The sequence below is a fragment of the Squalius cephalus genome, assembly GCF_949319135.1.
Source record: "Squalius cephalus genome assembly, chromosome: 14".
Lineage (NCBI taxonomy): Eukaryota > Metazoa > Chordata > Actinopteri > Cypriniformes > Leuciscidae > Squalius > Squalius cephalus.
The window spans coordinates 27,769,868-27,782,760 of NC_137135.1; the positions used below are offsets into that span (position 1 = coordinate 27,769,868).

The 12,893-nt window shown below is 36.8% G+C and overlaps 1 protein-coding gene across 2 annotated transcripts in view; it reads right to left on the minus strand.

Annotated features, from left to right (window-relative positions):
• fstl5 (follistatin-like 5) overlaps positions 1–12,893 on the minus strand; it is a 150,184-nt gene that overhangs the window by 79,829 nt on the left and 57,462 nt on the right. For both annotated transcript variants that reach the window (XM_079892244.1, XM_079892245.1), the window contains exon 4: positions 9,783–9,816. In XM_079892244.1, the coding sequence (XP_079748370.1) occupies positions 9,783–9,816 (34 nt within the window). The remainder of the gene's footprint in view (positions 1–9,782; positions 9,817–12,893) is intronic.

The following is a 12,893-nucleotide window of genomic DNA, read 5'->3' on the forward strand; positions in this document are numbered from 1 at the left end:
TCGTACCAACTAACATTTGGAAAATACGAACATTTTAATGAATCCGAAAATTTACGCCAGAATGAGACCCAATGCTACAAAACTTGGAGTTTGATGCACAAAATTTGTCTGCAGTGAGGCAATGTTTTCTTAATGCATTACCAGGGCTGCTACAAGATTGACTGAATCGAATCTTCGAGAAAAAAAAATGATATGTGTTCAAATATAAGAGCCTTGAGTCTGTTAGTAATAAGTACAATGAATATCCCTGACTATACAATATATACTGTTATCAGAGCTGTGTTTTACCTTTGTTCTTCGAAAATAAAATTGCACTTTTTTTTATGCACATGCTCAAACAATAATGAATTTGGATATAGCCACTGGCCACTTTTTATTACTTTTACTTTTGTTTAAATATATATATAAAAAAAACATAGCCTGAAAACATCCTACACATTAAGATGAATGATGTAGGTCAGAAGAAAAAAAAAACAACCTCACTTTAGTTGCTCTCAGTGAATTTGGCATTAAAGTGTTTTCAAAGTCTGCGTAAAGGCTTTCAACTAAACACTGACACAGCAGCGCTTGAATGAGCGGTGACACGTCAAACTTTCAGAGCCTTTGTTTAAACACATGGGTTTTGTCTCTTTCCTCTTAACACTGCGTGATCGTTTCATTCTCTTGTCACCACCAAAGGTGCGAGTCCCAGACCATCTGATGTTTTCCAGCACAGAAGCCCGTCCTTAGGGACTCTGGGTAATGTAGTAAACAACACTCGGCAGCTTTCAGCTCGGCTCGCTGCAGCCCTTTAAGAAGCCTCTGTGGACTCTGCTCCTCCAAAACAGAGGAAACATCCGGATAAACAGCCTTCAAACAACGCTTCAAACTCCTCATGAAAGACAACACAGAAACACGCTGCGCTCACCTGCCTGCCATTACTCCTCCATCTGCTCTCTCTTTATCAACTACTCTGCGATTCTTTTAAACAAACCAAATCTCTCCCGGAGTCGTTGCCGGAGTGCAGACTGAGATATCACAAAACGATGGGTTCTCATCACTCTGGGGGTTGTATTAAAGCACCTGGCTGAGAGGAGCCGTATTTATAGACCGCATCGCTATGGAAAAGGTGGAAAAACACTAAGTTTGATGTGCTCCCGGTTTTCATTCATTAAACATGCTTCTGTACAATCACTATGCACGACGACTCGCGTCTCAGCACTGGCTAAATTAAAGTGAGACGGCGCAGCATCTCAGGCGTAATGATCTGCGATCTGCTTCCTCCGAGGCGCGTCACTTTGAATCAGTTGTGGCATTATTTCTCATTTATTATTTTATTTTCCTTTATTACCTGACACTGATCAACTCTAATAAATCTGTCGAAAGGAACGAGATCAGCTACGGAACACAATAACAAACTGCAACGAGATGCCTTAGAAGGACAATAAACATTGTCACTGCATGCACTGTAATTCGCATATTTGAATTATTAATAAACACAAATATCACTCTATGATGAAGCGCTTCAAACAAAGTTTGACCCTTAAACTCTGACCCTTAAATTTCAGTTCACAAGTACGATTATAGTCATTTCAAGTCAAGCTTATTTGAAATCTCAAGATGTAAAGATGTTCTCTCATACATCGTAATGCTGGTATATAGTGATTGAACAGAGAGCTTTTCATATAGAAATGAAGAATTCAATAATGTTTCCTCATAGAGGCCTTTAATCACATTTACCCAACGCAAGCAACTTACTGTGCCTCAAAGAGAATAAACTTCTCAAAGGGAACAAATGCTGAATTTTCATTTCTTTTTCATCCTTTTAGCTCTGAGACTGAGCCAAACTCAAAGTCAATAATGTGAATATTTCTGTGAATTTGAATTGCAGGAATGTTTTCCTTATATCTAATGAGAGCTTGTATATTCTACACACCTTTATATATATATTAATAAATACATTATCATTATAAATATACTTATATATTATATAATACATTTATAAATGTATATAAATGAATGCACAATATATTACCAAATTTATATAGCTTAGTTTCAATGAATTGTCTTTATTAACTGGGGATGATGCTTTAAGTTCTGAAGGTTACAGAAAGCTTTCATAGTACACTGTATAAGACTTCAAAGGATCAAGGACAATTTGTTTCCCTCTTTAAGGTTGAAGACAACCATTTATTCTACCGTTATCTTCCTTATTAATGTTTAGATCATCAATGAAAAAGAAAAAGAACGACCATTAGATGGCAACATTGTTTATCTTCAATCAGTCTCAAAAGATCTTCTATGAAAAAACAACAACAATGCAGACCCAATGACTGTTTGAATGCAAATTGAATCCAATCGACTTTTGCCTGAACTATAAGAAATTACAAACTGACTATAAGAGTGTAAAGGCATCCTACAGCTAATGACAAGCCAGGTGCCGTTATAGGCTGGTTCCCATAAAACAGTAGATATGGTGTTCAATAGAAAGCAACACTGTGGCAAAGTCAATGGTTACAAGATCAATTCAAGCTCAGAGGTGGAATCTGTAAAGTGTTAAGATCTGCACAGCGAGTGGTGTTAAACCCCATTAAAATGCAGCAGTCATTAAGTCCCACTGAGTTACACTATTTATGAGGCACCACCATGCTTCAGTAATTGTACACCCCGCAGAAACCTCACCCTGCTAATTCATATAGCATTAAACCATTTCTGTGCCATTGAGCAATTCCACCGACTATCACTGTATGCATCATCTATACTCTTTCAGGGTTTTTCAAGAGTTTCTTGTAGAACAAGGGGGTCTGTGGAAAAGAAAATCATAAATAATAATAATACAAATTTTATTCAAATAAATCAATTGTAATGAGCGGAGCGAGAGAAGGCAGGCAGAGATGTGGATCTAACTGCAGTGGTTTTAATGTAAGAAACAAAATTCAAAGCAAAGCAAAACAAAACGAAGACTAGGGACAAGACAAGTGGAAGCAAACAACACCATTACAAGCTTCACAAGATAACGAGGTAACAAGACACACCTGGAGGAGACAATTAAAGGGAAATCAACATGAAAAACTACAAAAGGTATATTGTCACATAACACGGATCCGTGACATGTACAAAAATGTAAAATCTAGTGAGTTACCCATGTAGGATAATAGAAGCTCTCCCATAGTGCACTGAAATATTAACTATATAATGTTGAAAAGCACTGATAACTACATTTCATCTAATTAAAAATGAACTATTTAACCTAATATTTAGGATGTTGTGCCAGTTTTTTTTTTTTTTTTAGCAAAATAACATGCCCACATCAAATTCTATTGAAATCAATAGTCTTTTGTGCATTTTATGTGATATTTGTATAGCACAACGCAGTAGTGTGGACGGGCCTTAGTTGCTGCCAATGCAGAACGTTCCAAATTAGTCACTTATGAGGTTCCATTTCAGTTAGAATGCCGCCTTAGAAGACAGCTGCCAATGTAGGCAGCGGACAGCTCACTAGGTTTTCGAAAAGAGTCCATGTGGCTTCTTAAACAACTTCCAAAACAGCCACTTAACTGGAAAAAGGTGTAAAAACAAAGTGAGTAAAGGAGTGACAGAGAGATAGAAAGAGCAGCAGGCATCCGTTACTATGGAAAAAAGTTGAGATTTCTAACCATTCTCAGCCTTAGGTCTAAATGAGCAAATATCACTGTCTTGTTTATTCATATACCATTCATTTAGTTGTCTATTTCTATAGTATGCCACCACTGCAGTTTAATTTACTGAGTTGGCAAGATTCAGTCCAGGCCAGATGCACCAGAACTGCAACAATAGAAAAACTGAGATCCTTTTTTTTTTTTGGCACTAACAAAACTCCACATTTGGAGGAGAAATAAAAAAAATAGTCTGAAATAGTCTTATTTGTACTTTGTGAAGGGATTACTTGTGCTTTTAGCTGAATACTAATTAAGCATTAAAAGGATAGTTTTGTCATAATTTACTCACCCTCCAAATCTGTATGAGTTTCTTTGTTCTGTTGAACACAAAAGAAGATATTTTGAAGAATGTTGGTAACCAGACAGTTGACGATAGCCATTGACTTCCATTGTAGAAGTAAAAATACTATGGAAGTCAATGTGTGACGTCAACTGTCTGGTTACCAACATTCTTCAAAATATTTTCTTTTGTGTTCAACAGAACAAAGAAACTCATACAGGCTTGTAAAAACTTGAGGGTGAGTAAATGATGAGTTCTATCCCTTTAAATAATTTATTAGCATTATATGTAGATGGGCTATAAGAACCGTTAAAGTGGGGCTTTTAAAAACACTCTCAGCAAGAGGTGTCTGGTTTTTCTGGCAATGTCGCTGCGACAACATCTGTTAAGAGCAACAACAGAAGCGTTCATCTCCCATATGAGTCTTTTGAGATTCATTACCTTCCATGTGCAAATCCCTTTGTTGAAATTAGACACCCTCATGCTTCATTGGCTTTTTCCGCTAATGAATATTCATGAAATTCAATATTAACTTTTCCTACTGAGTTGAACACTTATTCTGGAATTAAATTAAAGGTCTTAATGGTCAAAGACCAATTTGAGAAATAATAGTGCTCAGACGTTTACCACACTGGCCGCTGTGGCCTGTTCTTATAGGAATACTCCAGTTTTAAGCTTAATCTGTGATATTGTGTTGATTATCTCACAAAATAATTTAGATTCATCTTTAAAAAAGAAGTAGAAGCAAAATTCGAGATTACAGTCAGGCACTTACAATGGAAGTAATGGGGCAAATGTTGGCCCCATTTTAATTTATAAATAAATAGCCTAAATAAAACAAAAACTACAGTAATCAATCAAATGTGAAAAAACACTGCATATTCATTACTGTATAAATTAAATATAGATGGATCTTTTTATTTAGTCAAGAGCAGTGAGTAATTTATTTGTCCTTTGTTTGACTGAACATTAAACAGTGTTTTAACATTAAAACACAGCAGCAGGTTTATTAGACTGCTGCCCCTTTAAGACTGAACGCACATACCCCATTTGAATATACTATCTACGTTCACTTGAGATATGACCGACTTTGTTAACTAGGATACTTGCCAAGATAGACGTTTTTACATAATTTTATATGAATTTGTCCGTTCAAGCGCAAGACGTAAAAGACAATTCAATTCAGTATTTGCGCGCCGTCTGACGTTGGTTTTCGCGGCGCGCGCTTTGGATGTTTGTGTTGGAACTTATTGTATGTGACACTTCTTGGCCTGCAAACATCCTGTAAGTAATAATGTAGGGAACCACTCGCTCTACATAAATCAGGTAACATGTTTTACTTACATATACAATTTTGTTTTAATCCAAATAACACGTGCTGAGTGAACAATCAGCAATCAAGAGCATTCAACAGAAGTGCTCTCTCTCGCTCTCTCTATCTCTCTCTCTCTCTCTCTCTCTCTCTCTCTCTCTCTCTCTCTCTCTCTCTCTCGTCAGTTAACGTTAATAATAAGCTACATGCCTCGTTTTACTTTCTTTGCAATTGACATCCGACTGAACTACAAACTTTCCACTGACGTCTGTGAAAAAGTGATGTGCTCGATCAGCTCGCGCGTCTGTGCAGCTGCACGCTCAATCCACTGCACATTTTTCTCTTATCAGCTCGCTTACCACAGCTATAGGTGTTCCTATATTTCATTTAATATTCCACTAATAAGATACATTTACTTCATAGACAGCCTTCTTTTTTTTATCCCCATTATACTCTCTGTTGTCAGTGTTTCTTTGTCTGGACACAAGTGTACAAACGCTGCCTGGTATCGGTTGTTGGTATCGGTGCATTTCTAATTGTACTGAACCCGGAATATTTCTTCAAGCATCCAATTACAAAATATCATCTTCCTCTCCTCTTTAGGCATGCAAAATAATACAGCATTTAGAAAAAAATCTGCATAAATAGAATTCAATTACATTAAGTGATTGATCATACATGAACAAGTATGGGATGTTCAGTAAACGGTGGGAAGTTGCCCGTAAGAGATTCAGTCAAGTAAAACTACTGCAGACTGACAGTAAGTCTACCACCATTCTCACCAGACACAATGTTATGTTCCTTTTCAAAAAATTAAAAGGAATCCCGAAGAAGCTACAAATACAATTTAGAGCTAAAGCCTTAAGCATTTCAAAATGTTTCATCGAAACATACTCATCGCCAATGAGGTGTCCCTGCGTGCACATTATTTAATCGTATTGTAATGACAAAGTTGAGACAATGTGTTAAAAGTTAGGATCAGGGAACCAGGCCTGCTTTTGTGCTATGAGCATGCTAAGAGCTCTATTGGCACCCATGTTTGTATTTGGAAAAATGTAAAAAAAGAAAGAAAGCTTTTGAAAGAAAGTTGCCTGCATGCTATGAGAGCTGGGTTTGAGTAATAGTGTCGAGTGGCTGGTGGTCCAAATACACTACCTCCAATTTTCATACTATTTATAAAAGCTATTCTTCATCAGAAAAAGATGTAATTTCACCCTCAGTAGTGAGATATTTTGAGTTCAGCTGGATATGCCAACCACTTCATTTAAGATTCCATTTACAGGGCATTCTGCTATGCGCTTGTACAGGCTTTCTTAGTTTTTCTCTTTTCCAAATTCTGACAGCCAATTTCAGTTGGCTTCATATTATTTCCAGCTATATTTTGTATTCTGCACTTTGAATTCACAAAGCAGGCAACATTTGCCATGTCACAAATTAAGCTGAAAGCAGTTTGTCTTGACTGTACAGAATGTATTCAGCACTAAAGCTTAATGTACTTCAAAAGTTGAAGTAATTATTCAATAGATGAGCTTCATCAAAAGAAATAAATCATCTTCATCAAAAGACTTTCACACAGTCACAGGAGGAATCTTCCAAAACCTCCATTAAGTTAATATACCTAAGTCAGAATTTAATCCACTTAAACATGGAGTAATTAGTCTGAATAATTAAAATGATTAATAAATAATTGAAACGGCCCCTCAAAAATTATTTTCTGACAGAATCTTAAGTAGAGAGGAGAACAAGCCGTCCGAGCGTTTCCACATTGGTTTTCTTGGGTAATATGAAGAAGAAAAAAAAACTATTTCACGCATTTGTTAGGATTATGAGAATCCATTTTGTTAGGCTAATGAAGATTTTCGAATGTGTCCAAAATATATGCACTAAGTATTATCTTCAAAGAGGGGGAAAATATTTAGAAAAATAGGGGCGGGGCTTGATTTTATCCATTTAAAACTGATTGGATGGACTGAATGTGAGTTTGCTAAAACAATGACTAATAATTAGCCATTAGGTTGTTGGCCAACATTATCCAATAGGTTGTGTGGTGATAAAATCAAAACATAAGTTATTTTAGAGGACGAATAACTTATTCAATTTAAATTCAAATTTATGAAGAACATTTTAATAACAAGCAGAGATTAACCGTTCACAATAAGGAACATGAATGAAAAAAGTAAATAGAGTCAATGTTGATTTCACACTGAGTATGTTTATTATGCACATTCTTAACCTGATTATGCTTAATAAGCCAAAATGCACGTGGTCATGTAAACGCATTAACCTGCTTACCTCCTTATCGGAGTAAGGTCATAAATGGCTTAAGCATAAACCGATCAACAAAGCTAGATTTTTGCCCCATACCCCGATTTCTCCTAGTATTTAAATGCATTAACCTGCGTTCTTTCAGCTTACTGAACTGCGCTTGTTTGATATGTGAGAGAGAAGCATCCTTACATGCGGATTGAAAGGGTTAGTTCACACAAAAATATGAAAATTTAGGCTTTTATTGACATAAACATTCCTCAGCGGACATAAACAGAAGCTCAACCGAACCTGCTTGACACAAAAGAACAAAAATGTTTTTTGTGGAAGCTCAAACGTGCTGCGTAACACACGAGATTGAACCTTAGTTAACCCACATCAAGCAAGTATGCTTGAGCTTCCGTTTGCCACAACTGATGTGTGCGTTGATGAGTGCTCTGTGAATAAAAGCCTAAATTAAATCTGTTAATTTGGACTAAACCGCTCAATTCATATAGATTAGTTTTAATGAACTTTTTGATGCTTCAAAGTTGTAGTTGCGTAATCTGTCAATGGAGGGACAGAAATTGCTCAGATTTCATTAAAAATACCTTCATTTGTGTTCTGAAGATGAACGAAAGCATTACGGGTTTGGAACGACATGAGGGTGAGTAAATTATGACAGAATTTTCAGTTTTGGGTGAACTAACCCTTTAAAGGCACACTATGCAGTTTCCGTTTTTTCTCAAACAGCGACCCCTAGAGTCGCTGTGGAGTACTTGTATTTAACATTACTGTCGTAAATACCACTCACGCAGAGCCGTCTCTGCACTCTTCCGACCGCGCTTTCTTCGTTTTCTTCGTCGACTCTGCCATGATTCACATCTGAAATGCGTGCTAGTGTCTTCCATAGAGGCTTCTTCATATGTTGTTGATGTATGTGACGTCGTGCCGTATAGCAAGTCGTGATTCTCGCGAGATTTGTCGGGGCGCCACCTCGCAAACTTGCATTGCTGGTTTTGCCAGCTGCGTCCCCCCCTTGCTTTGTTATCGGGATGATTCGCCCTACTACAAGTTCGTTTACCATCGAAATGGTTTCGAAGCTGTTATATTGAGGTACAAATCTTGCATAGTGTGCCTTTAAGCGCATCCAGAGTATTTCACGGAAATATACTGCAAACTCGGACTCTTTCCTGACCCAAGTTATTATAAAAATGTGTTCTCATCTCATGCAGTCGAAGTAGAAGTGGTTCAATCAAAGTTCTGCATGAGTAACTGCCTGAGAGGTCAATATATGAGTCTGCAAGATTTCCACTGGAATACTCTTCAGTTTTTAATGATTTATTTAACATCACAACTGAGATAACATGTGGAATACTAGTCAGATTCAATAATGATTACATTCACAACCGCAAAATAACCTGATTTATTAATAAAGTCTTGTAAACATAGATTAGTTTCATTGCCGGGTTATTGGTTTGCATATAACCAGGACAACAAGTTATTTCCATAAGCTGATTTTTGGGAGTTATCAGCACCTCGATGTGCATGTAAACAAGCTCACTGACTTTAAAAAGGCAGAGAAGACAAAACAGAGAGCATCCATTTGGTTGAACAGCTGTAGATAAGCGAGATCCTTTCTTTTATCACAATGCCAACTCAGCTTTGACCTTCTGCAGTAATACAGTCTGCTTCTCTATTAAAGTCTGATTATATTACCTGTAGCCAAAGGAGCTGCTAACACAAGCACCTTTGAGCTGACCTGAGATAAAATTTATGGTGGGACTTCACCTCACACAGAGTCTGAGGAGTGAGATGGATTTTTCACATCTCAGCACTCTCTGTAGGTTCTTGGCATCATCTGACTAACTCTTGTGCCATCCTAATTACAGATGACTGCTGGGCAAAAGCCAACACATGATTTACACCTTAAACCACAGACAGTTTGCTAGCATGATAATTAATGTGGCTATATGCTGCTTGATTGAGTACCCAATACTGCTTCACACAAAATAAACATGCATTCAGTCCAAATACTGGCATCATGCAGCTTTTTTTAAGGGATACATGAATTAATACATACTCTCTAGTTCAAAATGCTAACAAATTCTCAATTCTCAATACAGATACTGAATAACAAAGTACAAAATCATAACCACATTCACTTCAAAGTACTTCAAAGACCACAGTGGTAAAATACTGGTACCTTTTGGATCATATTTAGTGTCTAAAAAGGGTGGGAAGAGAGAGAAGTGGGGATTGTACATACCTTTGATCCGTAAACTCTCTGAGATCCCATCCTGCTGGAACAAGAACAGAGAGAAAAACAAGACTTACAATACATTTACAGTATAGAATGTCATTTGAGTCCTGATCACAGACATCCACACACTTGATGTTTAATGTTTTACACACCCCACATACATCTGATTCCTGTTACACTTCTACATAAAATTGCATTAATAAATTAACAATGTGACTTTATTTAACCAACTGCTGCTCCTTTCTTTCTTTAAAAGTATGTTATAGACCACATAATTCCGATGACATATTGCCATAGAAAGCCTAAATATTCTTTTAAAATGTTGGTGCCTGAATTATTTGTCAGTACGAGTTAAATGATTCATTTATTCAGACCAGCCAGGGTACGGCAGTCTCTCAACGAAGTCTATTTCTAAAGGTTAAAGAATGCCGTATTCCACCGTTAGAGACAAATGGGAAATGCTAATGTAAGCTATCATTTTGCTTCTAAGGAAGACATACAACAGTGTCATAAGATGAAAAACAAAAGAAAAAGGGTAACAAAATTCTAAACCAGAAGCTTTAGCCGACCCAAAATGAAAACTTGGTCATCATTTACTCCGCTTAATTTTCTTGTAAAATACAACATGAGATTAATATTTATAAATTGTTCCTTACAATACAATGGCAATTGATGTGCATATAAAGTATTTTATACTGTCACTAACATCGTGTCTACACCGGACGCGACCGTTGTTTCTCGCGTCGTGCTGCAACAGCTAAAGGTTGTCTACACTGGATGCGACAAAGCGCCCGTTGCAGAGCATTTGTCCTTCGTGCCAGTACGTCATAAACAGAACGAGGCATCAGTTTACTGTCGAAGATTGTCGCTCAGGTCGCGTCGCATCCACTGTAGACAGAATCACTGTTTATATTAAGTTTTATTGTTTTTAGTCTAGACAAAGTGTTAGTGATAAATAGTGAACTATTGCTTAATGAATTGCAGTGTGTGAGTATGTATGAGGAAAAATTGTGACCTAATAAACTTTTGTTGTATAGTCGAGCATTAAAATCAGTAATCAGTAATTGGTCTTGATATAAATCGATCAACGAGATGATTTGGATATCTAGAGTGATTATTCTTTCAAGATAAATAATTGGTGAGGATATTAATTTTGAGTGATTACCATGAGGAAGGAAATTACAAGCTTTCTCTCTGCTTTCCAAGGACTTTGGAGCCAGTTGTCCAATCTGTCCAAAATTGAAACCAATTTAGCTAGCCCCTCCCCTTCCTGTGCCAGTGACAAAGACAGTTTCACAACAGCACCTTCTTAACTTGAGCATAAACACCTTCAGTTACGCACTTACAATGGTGTACTTGAATGGTCACCAACACTTCTCTCCAGATTTTTCTCTTTTACTTACCATTTTGTTTCCTTTTTTCACCATCTGACCTAGCAGTTCTTATTTAAAATGTAAGTATACAGTGGTTATTTCTTGATTCAATGTAGTGAGGAAGAAGTAAAATTGCCCTGAACTGTTATTCATTTCATGCTATCTTAAAGTCACATTCCTGCAATAGTAGAGAGAGCATTTAGCTCACGTTAACAGCTCATTCATTCTGCTGAGACTCTCTGAAGACTTTTGAGGCTTGGTGAATAGATTAACTTCCTGGAATCAATTGTACATCAATTACGCAACTGAACTACAGAAATGAAATCACAGCTATAATAAGATCCTACAAGACCCCGCCCAACTTGCTTTATCTTACATGTGCTCCATCTGTCACTCAAAAGTCTAGCTTTTTGATTGGTCTAAATTTGGGCCATAATCTGAGTGGAGGTAGAGGAAGGATGGGGCTACTGTGAATTAAACCTTTGGCTATGACAGGAGATTGGCTTTTGCAGAGCAGGACAAAGCTTCATACTATAAGCTGAATTACTCATGATGATTGAAGCAGGCCGAGTTGAGGGAAAGCTAATGGGGTCACTGCTTATCTCTGTGCCCGTGCCAGAAAAACAGGCTCAACCCTGCAGCCCTCGTCCAACACACCTCCCCCCCATTTGAAACGCTACATCAGTTGCCTTACCCTAGCCAGCCATCTTTATGATTTCATATTGCTGGAAATCTCCATGATAACCCCACTCATATGACCCTTGATATAAGATTCATATATAACACAACCACTAAGCATAATTATAATTACTAATATTGTTTCTGGTTTGTGCCATCAAATACATTCTTATCTGAGGCTGGAGTTTGTTTGTTTGTTTTGCACTTAATGGATTTTCCACACACTGTGGTCTGATAAGGAAGTTATTGCAAGAAAAATGGCAACCACGTGTTCCCACAGTTCCCACATTTCAACCATGTATGCCTTCTGATATGTATGAGAGCATTAGCAATTAATAGTGAAAGAGAAGAGCGAAGGGCATCTTCATTCATGATTTCCTGCTTTATTAAATGAATGTCTACATAAGAGGGTTGTGAGCATTAGCAAACAGCACTGATACTTGAGTGGAGTGGGATATTCAAGGTTACCATCAGAGAATTAATGACAGTGTCATTAGGTTAAATGTGCACTTGAAAAACATTTATAACTACAACAGTAGTAGTGATCTTCCACTTTTATTAGTGGGTCACATTAAGACTGAGCTCCACATTATTTTAAGAGTTCCCCATGTTTAATGTCAATTACTGCTCACTGCTCATAATAATAATAATAATAATAATTTATTATTATTAATATTAGTAGTAGTATCCTCATTTCTCAGATACTTAAAATATTAAATAATAATAGTAATATCATCATCATCATCTTCTTACTATCCCAATTTCTCAGATGCAAAACAAATGTAAAGCCTGTTATCTCCATTCTTTTCCTCCAAGTCATTGTAAATAAATCAGAGTTAAATTGCACTGCACATTAGATAATTAATTGAACTGGCTGACACGATATTGATACTCTAGTTAGTATCAGTCTTACAAGAAATAAAAATTCCCAGAAAGCTTGTCATCAATGAAACACTGCATATCTGCCTATGCCATCTGTCAAATTCTAATGAAATAATATTTAATACAAAACCTCACTCAAATGGAATATTTTGATAGCCTGGCAATACTAAAAGCTGTCTGAAAC